The sequence below is a fragment of the Phyllostomus discolor genome, chromosome 10 (genome assembly GCF_004126475.2).
Source record: "Phyllostomus discolor isolate MPI-MPIP mPhyDis1 chromosome 10, mPhyDis1.pri.v3, whole genome shotgun sequence".
In the NCBI taxonomy this organism is placed as follows: domain Eukaryota; kingdom Metazoa; phylum Chordata; class Mammalia; order Chiroptera; family Phyllostomidae; genus Phyllostomus; species Phyllostomus discolor.
In genome coordinates, this window is record NC_040912.2 from 31,785,671 (window position 1) to 31,805,958 (window position 20,288).

A 20,288-nucleotide genomic window follows, 5' to 3' on the forward strand; every position below is an offset into this window, starting at 1 on the left:
ATTGAAAGCTTTAATTTTGTCTTTGGCAGCAAACACTATGAGCTGTTTTCCTCAGGTGACGGGCTCAATTTTTTATTATTTTTAAGAAAATGTCTGCCAAATATCCCAGTTTAAATAACCACATTTCTCTGTCAGTTAGTCATTCTTTCAAGTTGAAAACCATGTTTCAGGAAATAAAAGAGCTTATTCACCTTGCAACTCAAATACCTGCACCAGAGCTTTCCCTGAGACAGCCTGAGCGACTGTGGGGATGGTTTATGCAAACTTCCCACTGAGTCGCAACGAACTCTAAAAACATATTTACTCAAAATGAGAGACTAACAAAATGAATGATTTTTACCTCTTCATCAAGAACAGCATTAAGTGGAACTGACTTTTAAAAACAATTACCATTGTGAGGTGGTAAAGGAAACAGTGCCTAGGAATACAGTTTGGTGGCACCACCTTGATTCGTGCCAAGGAGACAGTGGTTTTTCTCACCAAGCTTTGCACCCTCAGGGCAAATGTCAACACAGTGCAAAGGGCAAAGAACATCTTAGTACTTTCAGGAAAACAAGTTTTGACCCCATGGAGTCTCTGAGAACCCCCAGGGTACTTGAGCCGCACATTGAGAACCGTTGAGAACCGATACAGAGGACAATTACAAGGATGCCATTTCTTCAGAACCTAGGGGCCTTATCTAGTGGAACCCACAAATCTGAAGGTGAAAATTTAACAACAGGGCCAGTCAATCCATATTGTGGAAAGATGCAAACCAGGGAATGATAAATATACGAATGTCAATATGTACCAGGCACTACTTTAATGAGTGGAGAGGGGGTTAACTGAGAAGAATGCAAGATCAGTGGAGAGGAAGGCCTGGTGGAGGGCAGGGAATGGTGAAAGGGGCGGGCAGTGAGCGGAGGCCTGCGCAGACACCGCCCTCCACCTGTGGCTCTGAATGCAGGACACCTGTGGCTTGCCCATCCGAGAAGTAAGGACATCTTACTTAAAACTAGTCTGAAACTGCAAAATCCACTTGGACCCAACTTAGACCCAAATGTCTTACTTAAAACTTCTTCACAATGTTTTCTCTTAAAATAGTTGATTTATTCATTCTTCTAATAAATCTGTCAGTTACGAACAAATTGAGTTACTGTGGAAGAATAAAAAAATCTTAACTGTAGACGAACTGTTTCAAACACTATTTCGTAATTTTTTTTTCAAAGGCCAGCTTTTGAACCACACAATAAAACTCCCAAACGAGGGGATGAGTGGATTCATACTGATGTTTAAATTTTTAGATTTGACAAAACGAACACAGTACATCTTGACAGCTATATTCAGTAGCTTAATGCTAAGCTTTTTATGCTGAATACAGAACAGAATGAATTTTCCAGCAGTGTTTTGACTAGGAGGTTTTCAGATTCCTCCTCACTTAAGGCAGCAGTCTGAGGCTGCTTGATAAAACAAGCTTTAGCTACTTCATATCTGCCTCATAAACTGTCTCAATATTTAAGAGAAAGAAGAGAAACTCAAGGCAAAGACATTTTGAAAATATGTCTAAACCAAAATCTGGATGCTAAGTAAACATCCTTTAGTGCTCATCCAGAAAGACGTACAGCTGTGGCGTTTGTGACTTAACAAATGAAGACCTCCACGTGAAAAATAAATGATATCATAAAAGTTTCTTATCAAAAGAAACACTTTCTGTTGGAATATATGCAGAAAAGGCTTTACACTAAAGCCCATTTAACATATTGTATGAATACTGGAACCTTTAAATTTGGAGTTTAATTTGAGTACATACTAGGCATATTATTTTTTGTTTTGCCATTACATTCTCCTTTTACAAACTGCTCATTAATTTTCCCTGTTAGGACATCTTTGTAGCTTCCTTTTGTTGACAGATATGGCTACTGTAATTTGCTAAGTTTATGGTAAAATATCGAATTCTAGATGAACTGACAACTAGGAAGCCATGAAACTGGAGAGCCCCCCCCTTTAAAAAACAGATCAAAATTTTAACATTGTACCAAAATATGATACAGTCATATCCTAAAATATACATATATATTTTAACATGGATTGGATCTAAATCTCCCAAAGGGTTTGCATAAGAATCAGGAAGCCCAGGTTTGACTGGTGCAGCCTAGCTCACCACAGCCCTTTTATAATTCAGTATGCAACTGAGCTAGTCTTCCACACCAGCAGAGGAAAAAAAAAATCCCTCTTATTTTCTAAAGTTGCCCATCTCTGTTTCTCTTGAATTGCCACATCGCCCAGATAAAACATTTGAGAGTATGTCAGCTTTAATTAATGTAACATGACCTGATCATTTCCACAGTTAAGAATAAAGAAGTTTGCATTCTTTAAATCCAAAGCTCAACCTGGAGATTATGCTAAGTGGCTTCATTCATAGTCCACACTTCTCTGCTCATGTCAGAAGGACAGCATTTGTCCCCTCTAGTGATAAACAAATTATACATGAAATCAATTCCACTTCACAATCATTTTTCCTATTGGGTATTATCTTTCCTCCTCTGCTCCCTCCAGTTAAGCCCGCATCCTGTAACTTGCTAATGAGCTGGGGGCCTTCTGTTCCAGGTGGCACCCCCTGCCTCGAAGTCATGACATTTCCCATTTCGAATGCTGCTGGCATTTTTCGACAGCTCCTGCTAACTAGCCTTTTTGACCTGCACTAAGAGGAACTCATCTGATCGAATCCTCTAACCTGCCAATCATTCCAGCAAATGATCTTCACAGTCACTCCCAAGGCAGGAATGAAAAAAAAAAAAGGAAATTCGAGTGAGAGAATAAGGGAGTAGGCAAGCGGCTGCCTCCGCAGCTACCTAATGAGAATACTTTAAGTCTCTGAGGCAGCTGAAATACTGAAAAACTGATGGGAAAATTAGGACACAACTGAATGCCTGGCTCTGTAATTACTGATTTCTTTCCATCCTGAGATCATTTTGAGAGCAACACCTCTGAGATGTGCCAGTTTCTGAAGAACACCCTACCTGACGTAGAGAAAATAGATTTATTTCTCCTGCAACTATCAGTATGCAATTCTCATATCCCACTGTCAAAAAGCATCCTTTGCAGAATTAATTATGTGTTATAAGCTTGTTAAGTGTGCATTTGTAAACTAGGGGTGATTATCATGTTTGCCACAATGAAGGAAAGACCTCTTTCCCCCACCCCCATCCTCAGGCATGTTTTAAATGTTACCATCATTTAGGGGTGTTGATTTTTGCTCATTTACATAAAAACAAACAGGTATGGTAGAACTTGGCATTGGGCTCAAGAACAACTGAACACTGAACACAGGATAATCTGGACATTGTTAATTAATGGAGGTAAAATATATTTTTTTCTTTCCAGATTTTTTCTTGTTCATGCACAATCAATAGAGGAACTCAATTACCTTAGGAAAAAAGATCCAGTACCCAGGTCTTTGACAATGGATCACAATTCTAGGTATCTTAATGTAAAATAGATTTCTTGACCAAGAAATGATACAATATAATTAATCACTACACCATTGTATGTAATAATGCAAAATAAACACTGTACATGATTTAATTGCACATGATAATCACACATCTTTCCTCATTTATAGTAATTAGGCCAGTAGCCCCATTTACAGTAATAATTATATGTAATTGAGGGCCTTTTACTAATTGCATTGAATATGATAATCCAGAGCAATTAAAAATCCAAGGGCACTGTACATAATGCAAACTACATTAAAAAATGGTAATAATTTAAAGGGGAAAAATTCATCCAAGTATGGCAGTTAATAGCCACAATATTTGATTTCACGCTTGGCATACATGGTGATATTTCTTAGGAGTCATATTTCCATCCATTTCTCCTACGTTTGCATTGTTTTCTGTTTGAGACCTTGTGCATTATTTCCTTAGGTGGAAAAGCAACCCTTTGATAATCTATGATGTTATCCTAGCAACTCCAGGACTGTTGAAAAATGATTCTGTTTGGCTGTGTGAGCGTACAGAGTGCGTGTGTTTGCATGCGCGAGTGTGTGTGCTGGTAGAGGAAACAGCTATCCTAAATTCCAAATGAGACCTGGTAAATTATTCATTTGCACAACCGATTTGATGTTTTTAAAAGGTTTATTCATAGAAGCATCTCAGAGTATTGCAAACATTTTGTTAAATATACTTGCAATAATTTAGCTAAGATGTTTAACTTTGTTAAGACTTGAAATACATTTGGGTTGTGCTTTTCATTACATCTGCTATCTGTCTAGAATGTTAATGCATCTAAGAACCTGAACCCCTGGCTTTTGTCCCAAAGCCCCAGTGAGCACCCTTCCTGGTCCCACTCCCCTTTTCTGCTCAGACAGAGCTCCCACGGGAGGAACAGCTCAGGAGGAGTGATGAGCGTCACTCCTCCTGGAGTGGCAGGACAATGGGAGTAGTTTCAAGCTTCCTTTTGCCTTCCCTTCCCGACATTATCATCTCGACATTGCCCTCCATGCATTCAAATGTCATCCCAGACCATCAGCCCACCTCAACTCAATCAGCCTCCTTTCATGCTCAGACATTTCTCAGGGTATCTGCAGACCACAAAGACTGTTAGGGGGACTCGGCTGCTCTCCTGGTATTAATAATACAATACAGTGTGCTTAGGGCAGAGACGATTCCCTCTGTATCCCAAATTCGTAAGACTCAACATTAAATCAAAAGGAAAATAGAGCACCTGAATCGATTATAACTACCTATTACAATATACGTGACTGCTAATTTCATCACAGTGTGGCCAAGCATTGTAACACACTTCTTGCTTACCAGCCACATCCCATCCCCTGCCCACTATTTTTATAAGAAAGCTTCACTCATATTATGCTGCTGGCAAAACAGTCCCTAAGAAATTAATTTGGGTTTAAAAAGACAGAGATACAAGTTGCAGTGCCATTCCCACCCCCATTTTGAAAGCTCATCTGACCTAAAACACTGAATCACAAAAATATAGCCAATTTTTTAGCATTTTTGGGCTGATGAACCAGTTTGCAAAGCATTAAACATTTCTTCTCTTTTGGCCAGTTTGCTTTTAAAAATTCTCAATCACAGAAGGGAAAGCAAGGGCAAAAACTATTATTGTTTTTAATTAAAAATATCACTCTGAATTCTTAAGAAAAACACATTGAAATATTTAAAGGTAATGGAATGTCATGTAAGTTAAAAAGATGGTTTAGCAAAACAACATATATGTACACACATTTGTGTGTGTATGTGTGAGAGGGAGAGAGTAAAAGAGAGAGAGGGAGAGAAAATGAATACAAAATAGCAAATGTTGTAAAATGCAAATATTTGGGGAAAGTGGATAAAGGGTATCAGGAATTCTTTGTACTATTCTTGCAACTTTTCTATAAATCGGAAATTATGTCAACATTAAAAAACTGAATAAATACTTAAAAATGCACTCTGAATGAAGCATGATACCTATATTGAACTTTATTTTCATTCTGCTTTGTCACAATCCCAGGATATGATTAAGCAGATTAGACAGCGAAGGCCTTAGAGTCCTTTGCAAACCCCTACACAGGGTTGGCAGCGATGGTGCAGAGCACAGATCAGAGGGGATTCACAGAAAGGGAGAAGAGGAGAGGCAGAAAAGGGAGAGGGAAGGGAGAAGAGACGAACTTCCATGTCGTACTAATTTGTATCACAGTTTAGAGGAGACAACGGACTCTCCAGGGTAGAGGGGACACGGAGGAAAGGGGGTGGGGATGGGGTGGGGAATCTAAACCACATTCTAGCCTCTTCTCTGTCAGGTGTTCATACGCATTATGCGTTTGTGGTTTGAAGCACTGTCAGTTTTGGAATAAGATGTATTTTTTAATGTGCAGCAATGTAGGGGTAATGACACGAACCAGGGATCCTTTCCGAGAAAACCTTCGAGGAACACTAAGGTTTGTTTCCCTCTCTCCCTGTTATTTCCAGAACTAGTCTTGTCAACTACATGAGATGACAGGGAATAAAAATGTAGATGTTTCAGAGGAAAAAAAATTGCAGAATCATGCAGAAAATAACAATTCTTGCAGGAAAAAAATCAGAAGACGTCCTGCTACTGAAAGAAAGCTAGATCCAACCTTTGACTTTTTTATAGTATGATAAATACTAACTGGTGTGTTTATAGTTGAGAAAATGCAACACAGCCTTAAAAAGACCTTTAGGCAAAAATACCACACCATGAGGATGAACACTGGAGTGTCCCTCTGTAGTGGACTGATGTTTTCTTTGGTAGTGTCCAGGCAAGGTACCTTCAGACTATGCAGCTTGTTTCACAGAAGCTTCAGAGACTGCTAAGCCCAGAGCCCTCTCCCCAGGCATCCTGATGAAAAGGCTGGCCACCCAATTCACAGCTCAGCTGATTGAATCAGGGCTCTGCACCCGACCCAGTGTTCCACCGTCTGCCAGCAGCTTCTGGGGGAGACTCACAAAACAGCCTCGCTTGACGCCTTGCTCTCTACTTTATGATAATGACCAGACCAATCAGAAAAGCTTCTGTGGACCAACTGAATCTGAGGAAAGGAGCTCAGCAACAGACCGCCCCAGAACAAGAGAGACAAAGAGCAGGATTCATGCACAAGCAGAGACAAGTCAGCACAAGCTATGAGAGGAGAAGATGAAAGCCATGTTAGTGGATGCAGCAACATGAAAACTGAGCTGTGTAAAGCAGAGCAACAGGTGGCTGTTTCTCCAGGAGCAGGTAGCAGAGCTGAGGTGGCGGTTGAGGGGGCAGACAAGCTAAAGCCCCTGTTGGATTCTGAGGGGCATTCTGTTTTTGTGCACATACGTGGACTGTCAGCCTGTTCCTCCTTACTTCCCAGAAGCAATCTCAGCGAAGACTGCCATTAACCGAGGAAAGCTGACCGTGTCTCTTTCTCCTGAAAGATCCCCAAACCCACTTTCTTGTGGTCTGTCCTGTTCCCGGGGCAAAGCCTTTTCTGTCACTCTAAATCATCCATCTCCGTTCTTCTCACTTCGCTACCTGCCTCTTTCCTCATCTGAGAGTTTCTCTTCCTCAAACATTTCAAGCTTCTCTTAGGAGGCTATAATCTAGAACTGACACATCTTTTTACTGATTGAATCAGTTTAGTTTTCCTGATTCCTCCGTTAACAGGCAGGCAGGCAGGCAGGCAGGAGAAATGCTCTTCACCAGTTGTCCTCTAGACTGTCCTGTGGTGTTGGAAAGGTTCCACATTCGTCCCGGCTAATTGGGTGGCCACTACCCACATGTGGCTATGAGCACTCGAAATGTGGTATTGCTACTGAGGAAACAAAACTGTAACTTAACTTAATTTTAATTAATTAAAAATTAAATTAAAAAAGGCACATGAGGCTAGTGGTTACCTTATTAGTACAAGTCTACACTGCTCTTCCTTTAGAAAAAGGAACAGTTAGGTGAGATTTTCCTAGTTTGCCTATATCTAGTCCTGACCCAAATAGTTGATTATTTTACTTTATAAACATGCAACTCTTGATATTTACTAAATATTTCATTATATGCAGTTGAGACACTTGTATCGACATGCTTTGGGGGTCTTTAAAATGCAGATTCATGGACTTCAGGAACCTGGATTTTTAAAAAATCTCCAGGGTTTTAGCACCCTGGGGTGTGTGCATACAGCTCTACTGAATGTTTAGCACCAGTGCAGTGCATTCGGTTTGGAGTTTGCTTTTTAAAAAATCTTTACCTCATTTGATCAGAATTCTTAGCAATTTATGCATTCTACTGTTTACCTGGAAGACCACTTGTAGCTAATTATTGCTTGATGACTAAGTCAAGCTGAGAGAGTCTAACACTTTTTTTTGGTTGTCATATAATACTTAAATAATGTTGATTAGCAAAGATAATATTCTATAAGGCAATGGGAAGGTCTTTAAAATGTGCATGCAGTTAACTTCTTGCACTTGAACCAACTACAATTTTTTTCATGCACTACACAGATAGTTGTATATTTAGTACACATTTAACAGGGTCTGAAGACCAACTGATTCATCAAAAAGAGATGTACCATAATGAGCACATATCATTTCAGAAAAAATCATAAAGCATCTGTTTAAAAGATTAGAGGTCCTTCTTATTTCTTGTCTTCAGCAAAAAAAGTAGTAGACAGAGCGCCTGTGCACTTCCTGTCTGTTTAGAATGACTGGAAAATTAAGCTCAACATAGGGCTGTGTTTGCATGTAAGTGATACTAATGGATGTGGTATTCCATATAGCTTCTAGTCTGTTCCTTGGGGGAAATGTCTATGCACACTTAAGGCATTGAGAGCGTCTTACCCTTCAATGCGGATTAAAAGAGTGGGGGCAATCTGTGAACTCCTGAGTCTGTCGTATCTTCAGAGGATAACAGAGTGCAGGGAGCACGGTGCTTCGGTCCTTCAGCGGCACCGATCCCATGTTTACCTTGGCTGCATGTGGTTTTTCTTTTATTTAATTTGGTCACAGGACTAGGAAACCAAATTGCTTTCTGCTGCAGTGGAAATGCTTCTCATTATCCAGTTTATGCAAATCCAGTTCTCTTAACTAAATAATGAAGTGACCTTAGTATGCAAGTACAGAAACAATTTGGCACTGAAGTATCATCGGGAAAAAAATTAGGACCTAAGACATGCCTGTCTATCAGCCCTCCCTCATTTCAAAAACAGAAGTGATACCATGTATTTCCCACTGTCTTACCTCCCAGGAGAGCTGGCTGAAATGCCAGCCTCAGCCTATTTGGGCCCCAACCCCTCCCACTGCCCTCTCCTTTCCAATCCTTCTGGACTTTACAAAGAACTGGGACATCTGAGAAAAATTTAAGATGCCACACCCTGCTCTAGACAGTTAATTAATTCATCTACAGTGAAATTAAAATCTAGGAAATTCCATGTTTTTTTTACGAATACCTTTATTTGTGTAGAATTTTTGCTCTGTATGTCTATAACTTGATATTCAAGTATTGGTCAGAATAAGCTCTATTGTGCAGGTTGCATTAGAACAATGTATAGGCTGTATATATTGATCTCCAAGATGGCTCCCTTTGATTAAAATTCAAAATCCACACAGAGGAGAAATTACAATGATTTCTTTTGCTGCTGAGAGAAAACTCTTAGAGTCCAGTCTCCTTGCAGCTTTTCTAAGAAAAAAAAAATCAGATGTTTTCTCAGTATACTGTTGAATCAAGGTGAGGTATTTAGATGTATAAGAAAACAACAAAAACAGTAATGATATTAAAGCTTTACAAGTTGATGTGAAAAAGACAAAACTCATAGAGAAAATATCTGTATCATTACCAAACAATTCTAGAGGAAGAGCTTCCACCATGCAGACATACCCTGACATTAGTTTGTAAAATATACTGCAAAGAAAATGCATTTTAAAAAGGCTTTCAAATTCTAACAACTGCAGTTCTGAGCACCTTTTAAAATCTTTTTTCAAATAGTGGTTGATGTTCTGTGAACCTGATTTCATTTTACCAGAAGCTGCCCTGACCTGCGTTCCAGCAACTTCGACCGGCCAGGCTCAGGTCGTAGAGATCTCCGAAGAGCAGAGAGGAAAGAACACGGCCTTGCCGCTGACATCCGTGTGTGCTTGTGTGCTTGTGTGTTTGAGAGAGCAACCCAGATGAAGTCCACTTTCTGCTTTGCTGAAGGACTTATAAAGCCAGGGGCCCTCATTATGGTAATGTAGGTTAAAGACTTTCAAAGGCCTATGCTGCAACCCTCGTGAATTAAAACCACTCTCAGAACCAGGAATGGTCAAAAACTCAGCCCACTCTCTCCTGGTCTGACCAACTGAAATTCAGAATGGGAGTATGAATGCTACAGGGCGGTACAGTTGTGCTTCCAGGTTACATTGTATCCAGCAGGGAAAACTGGCCTGAGGAATGAAGAATCTCACTCATACCAACAAACGACGTGGCAGGTTTACCAGTCCTGGCTGATATTTACTCATCCCCTTTCACCTGGGGATCTTCTCTCTCCAGCCATTCGTTAACTCATCACCATACTCCCAAGAAGCCAGCATTGGCCCCCACACTGAGTGCCGGCAAAATCTAAAACCAAAAATAGCTCAGGGTACTGGCATTTCACCCATAAGACAAGGTAGACAATATTTCTTTATAGAAATAATATTTCTTTGTTACCCTCACCTAAGGACATATTTTTTTTTAACCTGAGAGAAAGAGAGGCACTGATCTCTTGCTTCCCATACACACCCTCATTGGGGACTGACTGGGAACTGAACCCACAACCTAAGCATGTGTCCTGACCAGGGATACACCCGAAACTGTTGGGTGTACAGGATGATGTTCCACCCAAATGAGCCATCTGGCCAGGACGAGGTGGACCATTGAATTTGCTCTCTTTGCCAGGCTGACAAATCAGCCTGTAAATCTTTTTCATACTAAGAGACAGAGGAAAAGAAGGAGGAGCTCCTGCAATGCTGTATCCATCCTCCAGTTTGCTCGAATGTTGAACTACTGAGCATCCACATGAGCAAGGAACAGATAAGGACTAGCAAAGAAAAAGCTTTCCCCATAAAAAAGTCGATTCTCTATTTGCTTAAGAGGGTCATGTGACATTGACAGGGGCACACAATTCCAAAAACCCAGACCTTTCCACCTGACAGTAAGGAGGGACACAGCCTTTTCCCAAGCTGCTGTCTTGTGCTCGTGTCTGGGAGGTGTGTGTGGTGTCTGAGACAGGCTGACGGGCCTGGAGAGTGCCCTGTTTAGATGCTGCTGCCCATCTGCAGAACAGCAGAGGTCACCAAGCCATAGAGGAAGACGAGCAAAGCTGCATCATGATAAGGTGTGTACGGGGCCTGGTGGGAGTCAGACCTTGGATGGAGTGGCCCACATGGCCCTTGGACAACACCAGGGAGCAGGGAGCACACGCCCTTCCCCAGGGAGGCAGCCACCATCCACTCAGACTTCCAGACTTCCGGCAGGGGTAGGAGCAAGGAACCGCAGAGTTGCTGACTTTTCAAGAAAAGCCAGAAATCCAGATTTTGTATAAAATCTCCCCATTGTAAAATGAGAGCATCTAATTTAAAAAATTGTGTGGGTCAAACAAAGCAGGTCTGTGGCTCAGATACAGCCCAAGGTTAACCTTTTTCTCTCCTCAATGAAGAATGTGTGACTAGTTAAAATGACTTGCTTGGACTAAATGGTTTGCTCCTAACTCTACACATGAAGTAAAATTTTGGTTGGGATCTGGAAGTGCTGGAAAACATGTAAAAATGACTGACTGTACCCTGCCTCAGCAGGATCTGTGAGGGATGCCACAGTGAACATGAGAGACTTGTAAGATGGGGAAAAGGAACCTGAAATATTCCATTTAAAAGATCTCTTTCACGTCTATTCAGTGTTACTTTCCAAGTAAAGTGGGTCATCTTACCTGTGCTCTCTCGAGGATGCTGTGCTCATCAGTGCTTGCTGTTCGATAGACTTTTCCCATAACTATTGTTTTTCCCAAAGGCCCGCATGCTTTCTCCGGATTCTGGTTGCAATCTTACATTTGGGACGGTAAAAATAGAAGACACTGTGGACAGAATGAAAAGTTATCATTTACATATTTATTGATGTATTTATAATCTTCTCTTTTTAAACATGGATACTGAGCTGCAATTTTGTACAGCTGGCCCAGGGAACAGTATTAGCCTCTGAAAGTCAAGCAATCGAGCCCTGGCTGGTGTGGCTCAGTGGATGAAAGTCAAGCAATCGCAGCCACAAACACGTGTACACCGATGCACACGCACATGACAGGACAGTCTGCCTTCCCCACAGAAGCACCGCTCAGGTGACAGAAACAACATACTGCCCTCCCCGCATCCTTCCTTCCCTCCCTCCCTCTCTCCCTCTCCTCCTCCTTTCCTCCCTCCTTCCTTTCTTCCCTCTGTCTTTCTCTCATTCTCTTTCTTTCTGAATTCTCACTTGATATTTTTTATTGATCCTAGAGAGAGAAGGGGGAGGAAAGAGAGAAAGAGGGAGGGAGAGTGGGGAGCAGGGGGAACTGGAGTGGGGAGAGAGAGAGAGAGAGAGAGAGAGAGAGAGGGAGAGATCAGCTGCCTCTTGTACGTGCTCTTACCTGGGATGGAACCTACAACTTCAGTATATGCCCTAACTGGGAAATAGAACCCACAACGTTTTTGTACATGGGACAGCACACCAACCAACTGAGCCACCCAGCCAGGGCTATTTTTTCCTTTCTTTATGGCATACTTTCATTCATTCATTAAAGAAATATTTATTGAGCCCACACGGTTCTAGAACTTCAGAATCCTGCAGTGTATAAATGAGAATGAAAAGAAATCCCTGTTCTTGTAGATCCATTTGGGGGAGAGAGATGAAGACAAACAAATATAAAATATCAACTAGTAGTAAATGTCACGATGAAAAATAAGTCAAGGCAGAGAAACTGGACATGTAGCTACATTTGAGCAGAAACCCAAAGGAGGTGAGAGGGCAAGCCATGCCCGTGGAGAGGAACAGGGAGTGCTAACGCAGAAAGAGGAAGTGGCAGGAGCTGACTCTCAGGGAGCAAGAAGAAAGGCAGGCCAAACAGCAAGCTATTGTAAAAATACCAGTGACACATGGGTAAAAAGCTGTGGTACATGAATACAACGGATTATTACTCGGCCATGAAAAAGAAAAAACTCTTACCCTTTGTGACAGTATGGATGAACCTAGAGGACATTATATTCAGTGAAATAAGCTAGTCACAGAAAGACAAATACCATATGATTTCACTTATACGTGGAATCTAATGAACAAAATAAACTAACAAACAAAAGAGAACAGGCCTTGCAGACACAGACAACAGACTGAAAGTTGCCAGATGGGATGGGTGTTGGGGGACTGGATGAAAAGGTGAAGGGGTTGAGAAGCACAGACTGGTAGTGATAGGGAGGTAAAGCACAGCATAAGGAATGGAGTCAATAATACTGTCATAACTATGTGTGGTGTCAGGTGGGCATTGAAAATTTGGGGGGAACACTTTGTAAAATATGACTATCTAACCACTATACTGTATACCTGAAACCAATACAAAATAAATTGAAAATAAAAAAATAAAAAATAACAGGCGAAAGAAGACAGTGAGTGACTTGGAGCACAGTGAAAGCAGGAGAAGTGAAAAGAGGTGTGATTCTGGGTACGTGAGGCCTATCTGGAAAAAGACCAACCACTGCTAATATAACGAGAATGGTTCATGCAACATCAATATAACCTGGCAGCCAAGGAGAGTGGACTGGAATGCACATGAGTGAACAATGACAACTTCACTGTACTAGTCAGTGGGGGTGGTAAGACGCTGTTGAGTGAGCATGTGTACTGTGTGGCTATCGCATTCTAAATGACTGAGCGAGTGGAGCAATGAATCTGCACCAAATTTTGTGTTGAGCTTGAACATTCTTCTGTGGAAACTATTCAGATGATTCAGAAGTCTGCAGCTATGGGCAGCTTGAGATTGGCAGCTTCATCACAACAACTCGCCTCCTCACACATCACGTCTCCTGCATGGTTTTTTTTTTGAGACACATCAAATCACCCAGGTGACTCAGTCCCCCTATAGCCCAGATTTGGTGCCCTGTGATCTCTGACTTTTCCCAAAACTAAAATCACCTTTGAAAGGGAAGAGATTTTATAGACTGTCAGTGAGATTCAGGAAAATATGATAGGGCAGCTGATGGCAACTGGGAGAACTGTGTGAGGTCCCAAGGTGCCTACTTTGAAGGGGACAGAGGTGTCATTGTCCTATGCACAGTGTTTCTTATATCTTGTATCTTCTTCAGTAAATGTCTCTATTTTTCATATTACATGGCTGTATACCTTCTGTACAGACCTTTTGAAGCTAATACCAACAGGGTCTGTGGGGGAAGCGAGTGTGGTTGTGACAAAAGAAGGTGTCAGAGATAACTTTCACTAGATGGAAGACAATATTGCCATTTATTGACAAGGGGAACAGAAGGAGCAAGTCTCGGGGGAAAGATCAGGAGTTCAGTTTTGGTAATACTAAATTTGAGAAGCTTAGTGGATGGCCAAAGACAGGATCTGAGTAATCAGTGGGATATGTGATCTGGAGTCAGGGAAGATGGGACTGGAGATATAAATTTGGAAGCTGTCAAAGTATAAGTGATATTTAAATCATGAGACTGGATGAGATCATCTGAGCTCTACCGAGTGAATTATAGATAGAAAGATTTGAGGATTAAGCCCCAGGGCTCTCTATCAGTGAGAGGTCTGGCAGATTAGAAAAAATCCACCAGAACCTGCAAAGCAGAAGCAAAAGCAAAACCACGGGAGAGCCCTGTCCTAGAATCCAAGTGAAGGAAACATTACTAAGAGGAGATGGTGGTCACTCGTGTTAAATTCTGCTGATGGATTGAGATCAGGGCTGGGGAGGGTCATGGATAGAGACTTTGAAAACAGTGGTTTTGGAGTCTTGGGTGCCAAAGCCTGGTTCAAAAGGATCCACGAGCGTATGGAAATCTAGGAACTGGAGACAGCAAGCATATTTGAATTGGGTGTGGCTTTTTTTTTTTTTAAAAAAGATGACATGGAGGTATGGCTACAAAGTTGCCCGGCTGCTCCACAGCAGAGCTGAAGCCAGACCCCGGGGGTCTGAAGAATCCCGGGGGACCGGTCTCCAGTTCAGGGCTTCTCAACACGGCACCAATTTGTTGACCCTCTTTATGGCGGATCTGAGTTTTGTGAATTAACAAACGGATGTAATAAAATCAAGGACTCTGCGCTATGAAGTGTATTTTGTTCATTTACTTTGACAAGGGTAGTTCAGCTTCAATAATTTATGTTACTTGATAGTATACACAGGAGAATGCCCTATGGTGTATTTGGGAAAAGTAATGAATTTCTTCCAAATCAGCCTTCCATTTACTTCCTTGCAATTAAAATCTTTGTGAGGAAGTGGGGCAAGGCTGTTGGGGTTTCAGGACAGAGGGAGAATGGCAAGGTGCCATCAGAATTAGCCAGCTTTTACCACGAGATCCCCAGGTAACTGTACCATTATTCTTGCTTGATAAACTTGTAATTCCTGCCTCACTGGCACACTAACACATTGCTTCTAAGTTTTGGTATTATGTAAACTGGTGAGGTTTTAACGAACAGCATAATAAAGAAAGGCACTCTATTGTTACATGTTCTGCCAAAGCAAAGAGGAGTCTGGCATAAGTATACAACTTCAGTTTTGTGTATACCCCATGAACGACTACAATATTCTATGTAACTGAGACACTTGATTACTTGACACTCTTTTCTCAGGGTCTGATATATTAAAGTGGCCAAGAAGGCTGGGGCCCACTTTGAACTTATTTTTATTGCACTCTTCTTCCTTTCCTACTGGTTTTACTTTGTGCTTGCATAAATGTTTTCTTTTTGTGGACATTCTTTTTTTAAAAAATGCTATGAGCTGTCTTTAAGAATGTAAGTGCTCTGGACCGAAATATGTCCTCCGGATTCACACGTGGAAGCCTTGAACCCACAGTGCTCCGGTATTTGGAGGTGGGCCTTTGACTACGAATCACAGCTCGATGAGGTCATGAGGGCGGGGCTCTGATGAGATTAGTGGTTTTATAACAGGAGGAAGAAAGACCACTCTCTTTCTGCCGCGGGAAGGTACAGCAAGGTAACTGTCCACAGTCAGGAAGAAAATCTCACCAGGAACCCAATTTGCTAGCACTTTGATCTTGGACTTCCCAGTGCCCAGAACTGTGAGAAATGGTTTGTTGTTTAAGCACCCCTGCCCCCACTCCTTCCCACCTTTTATGGTATTTTGTTATAGCAGCCTGGGCCAACAATGCAGTGAGGTTCCTGGAACTGATGATCTAAACGGTGACCTGGTTGCTAAGACAATCCATTTATTGGTTCTGTGACTCATCTCCCCAGGTGGACCTCCTACTGAGTCTCCTTGAAAAGGAAGTGCCACGCCACTGCTGTTTGCCGGGTGGTGAACTTCTATGAGACTCCATCCTGATGTAAAATTGGATGCTAAGAATTTCTGAATACAGCCTGCAGAGTATTAGCCGAGATAACGGTCACCAAAACTAGTCACCTCACCTAAAAGGACTGGTTTGCAAAGTCTCCAAAGTCTTGGAATTCTTTGTTTTGTAAACATGTTTACAAGGACTACCACGTTGTTCAAAATGGAAATGACTCCAGTATTTAATACTGGGATTGTCCTTTCTTGAGACTGGATTTATGCTTCATAATGATTATCTACTAGACACAGAAATAGCATTTCTGTAACTCAAAATTTTTACCAGAGGCATTTAGCAGAATCGTGCTTTAAAAATATAATGATTTTTCATCTTTATTCTCCCCCCTTCAAAAGGTTCCCCTGCTCCTGATGTTTAACGTTATGCAAAGACGTGTTTCTGCCAACGAATATCACCTTATGGTTATGCTTCTGCAAATAGCCTGCTGTGAGCTGATAAAGGGATTAATGCAGCCAAAATTCTTAATCTGTGAAATTACAAATTAAATTCTCATATTAAAAATACCACCCCAAGGTATTTTTTGTGGTTTTAATTCCCCTCTGGTGTTCTGCATACATTGTGCGTGTTAATGACGGGGACAAGGCCGTCTCCGTTGGCAGCCTGCTACCCAGTGATAATGTGTAGGCATTTACTGACTGATAGGACCTGGGTTTATCCACCGGCTGATAAACTAAGTGGCAAGTGGGTAATAAGCCCATATTAACAGAAAAGTACGGCTGCAAAATTCAGGATTCATCGACCATCAAAATCCTGGCTTAAACGCAGTCATCAAGTCCGATGGGACTGGGATGGTACCGGGGAGGCGCGACATCGAGTTACAAGTTGTTCTCCAAGGAAAACAAACCGTACGTTTCAGTTGGATGAGCCATAAACTAATAAGCCCATTTGCATCTTTTTTTTTTTAGTATAAAAGGATGTATCACCAAATCATTATTTTCCATAGGGATTTCATCTTTAATTTTTTAAAATAGAGGTAGCTGTGGTAGTGGTCAGTGAGTAAACTTTCAGAAAGGAAGTAGAGCTGAATACAAAATGTGTGATGTTAGAAAGGGCTGACAAAGCCTAGGGATCAGCGGATCACAGATCTGCCATCACTTCAGGGTGAAAAAGTACCACATGTTGCCGTGCATAACTCGCTCCCATGTATAATGTGCACCCATGTGCTCGTGTGTGTGATACATGGGATTATTACACCCATGTATAATACATACCCATGTGCTCATGTGCATGATACATGGGATCATTACTCCCATGTATGATGCACACCCTTAATTTTCCCTCAGAAATGTAGGCAAAAAAAGTGCATGTTATACACGGCAAAATATGGGTAATTAGAATTAATTGTAGGGTTATAAAAAAAATTGGGATCAGGATACCCAAGAGTAGTTGTTACTTTTATGACCTAGTTGCAAAATAAAAGGGTTACTGTTGTCAAGGTGACTCTGATACAATTGGCGGGGGTGGCCGGGGTGGGGGAGTCCAAATTCCAAAAGATTAAGGAAATAACTGTGCATATCCATGATAAGTGATGTATATCAAAGAATTAATAAGTATATTATAAATATCTATGCGTATATGGAGCACATTAATTTCAAGGCAATGAGACTGGGAAGAAATACGTGTAACCAGCATGTGGGAAGAACGTGTCACCACTGAACAACAACGTTCTTACTACAACAGTGTTTTGCAAAATTTCACAAGAATTCTGTTTCACACTTTGGAAGAAAGATGAGGTCCTCCCAGCCATAAATCCTCCCCCAAATATTTAAAATGTAATTGAAAGAGGCTGTGTAAATATGAACACTTTTGTAAAAGCAAAACAAAAACCCACTCAGGAATGTGTTTTGTTTTAAGAGATCTAGAGAAGATCTGTCTGCATGAACACCAAGAGCATTTGCAGTTGAAATGAATTATGTCTTCGTTTCTTACATGTCAATTCAGTGCATTAGCCAACTGCCAACTCTGTTCGTCAGCTCGCTGCATAGCAGCCCTTTTTAAGGTTATTGTTACAACCAAGATGGTCTCTGAGAATCAAACAGAAATGAATCATTTCTCCTCTGTACTGCAGCCAGTTAAAAAGTACTGTATGCATAAATATGTAAATCATATTTTCCTTTGCGTTTACGACTGCTCAGATCATTTTTTGGACACACACATAATCAAATACAAAGACTTGCGGCTGCAAACTGCACAGCAGAGATAGCAAAGAGGGAATCCATTTTCTTCCTGTGTCTAGTAAGCTGGCGTTTGAATGGCAGGATTCCATTAAACACACACACACACACACACACAGACACACACACACACACACAAAACCCCCTTCCCCTGTGTGTTCTCCCCCCCACATGCACATACATATACACAAACGCATACACAAGCTCATAATCTCACACATGCACATGTAAGCATCAACCTCTCTACATGTATGTTATACACAGATGCTAAAACAATGTCCTTGTTTTGACTGGATGGTGTGGATTTGTCCTACTCACTGTCAGTCAGTTCCCATAGCCGTGGGGGCAGGTCACTAAAATACTCGTGGCTCAAGGCAGCCTGTGCCGATAGTCTGTTCTTTGGGGAACATTGTAGGAGCTTGGAGGCCAGATCCTCTGCATGATTCACATAGCTGAGCCTGAAAATGTAAGCACAAAGGAGAGGAATCAGACCAAACAGGAAAAGTCACTAAATAAGACATAAGGCTCACCCAAATGTTCTGGACTTATTTATCCCTGGCCAAGAAAACAAGTTAAATTACCCACTGAAAATAAACAGAAGGTGAATTCATGTTGGTTTTTAGAGTATTTATTTGTTACTCTAAACTGGCTTTCACTCTGGTAATCTCGTCTCATTGACTTAAAATATTCCTACTATAAGCAAAGGGTTGATACTTTCAGGCTAGTACTAGGTCCAGAGGTAGAAAACTTCAGACGATAATTTATCAAATAGATGCCAGAATTTGTTCAGAGGACCCATGTAGTACAGACACATCTGGATACATTTATAGGAAAATTAATACAAAATAACTAGGAGAATTAAAAATAAAACTGCTATTAAATTCTTTAGTTACTAAAGTTACTCTTTCTCTAAGAATTCACATCTTCTTACATTGAAGATAAAATTATTGGAATAAGTACCCTGTCAAATGTCAACAATCAAAATATTAACATGCAGGTTAACAAAGGGGATATGCTTAAACCATATGGGGCTGAATCAATTCAAGACGACCTTTAAAACAACAGTAGACAGAAAATATGTGTCTCAAGATTACAAAAAAAAAAGCAGAGAAGTCAAGTCCTCCATGTGGTACAGCTTTCAGATGGGCAGCAGAGCACACAGCCCAGCCCAGCCCCGCTTTGCATGGAGTCTCTGTTTCACTGCTCAGGGCCATCAAACCCAGATAATTCACATAACAATAATGGAAGTCTTCCTGATAACAGCTGCCATTTACGGATAGTTGGCTATGTGTCCAGCACTTTCCCAAGTACTTTCTGCACTCTCTCCCTTATGATAGCCCACTGAGATAATTCCCGTCCCATCCAGTCACAGGAGAAGGTAAGAGGGAGTCAGAGGAGGTACTGGGTGGCTCAATTAGCAGGCTGGGTGGATTCAAACTTATCCAGAATTATGACTCTAACATGGTAGGAGGTGTAAAGTACAGCACAGAGGAACAGTTAATAACACTGAAACAACTAGCTATGGTGCCAGGTGGAAACTGGCTTACTGGGGGCATAACTTCCTAAGTTATGTAAATGTCTAACCACTATGCTGTACACCTGAACCTAACATGATATTGAATGCCAGCTATAATTTAAAAATAAAAATGTTTAATAAGTAAAGTGGTTAGCATTTGCCAGGCTCTCATATTGTTTCTAAAGGCTTTTATCCTTGGATTCCTGCGTTTCTGCAATGAGGTGCAGTAAGCACAGGCTCAGAGGCAGCCAGACAACTGTGAAGAAAGTTGCACCTGCCAGTGGGTATTTGTGCAAAAGCCTTGAAGCTACTAAACACACAATCAGCCAATAAACATCTTTCCTGGTGACCAATGACTCTCCCCACTCCCCCCCTCAAGCAGCTTTTTAGTATTGATTTTAAATTGTTATGGGGGCAGGGAGGATTGAGAATGCGAAAGAGGAAAGGAAGCAATGAACTTGAGTAGAAGAAGACAAAGGGAAAAGAGCAAAGAAAAGAGTTACTCCAGAGATCCAATCTAAGAGAACTTCTCTCTAAATGGTCACCCATGAAGGTCTCACAGATGGGCTCAGTGTTTGGCTGCTGCAA

The 20,288-nt window shown here is 41.3% G+C and overlaps 1 protein-coding gene across 2 annotated transcripts in view; it reads right to left on the reverse strand.

Moving 5' to 3' along the window:
* CDK14 (cyclin dependent kinase 14) overlaps positions 1-20,288 on the reverse strand; it is a 546,733-nt gene that overhangs the window by 73,107 nt on the left and 453,338 nt on the right. For both annotated transcript variants that reach the window (XM_028525494.2, XM_028525496.2), the window contains 2 exons: positions 18,503-18,642; positions 11,396-11,539 (listed from right to left, as the gene is read on the reverse strand). In XM_028525494.2, the coding sequence (XP_028381295.1) occupies positions 11,424-11,539; positions 18,503-18,642 (256 nt within the window). In that variant the 3' untranslated portion in view covers positions 11,396-11,423. The remainder of the gene's footprint in view (positions 1-11,395; positions 11,540-18,502; positions 18,643-20,288) is intronic.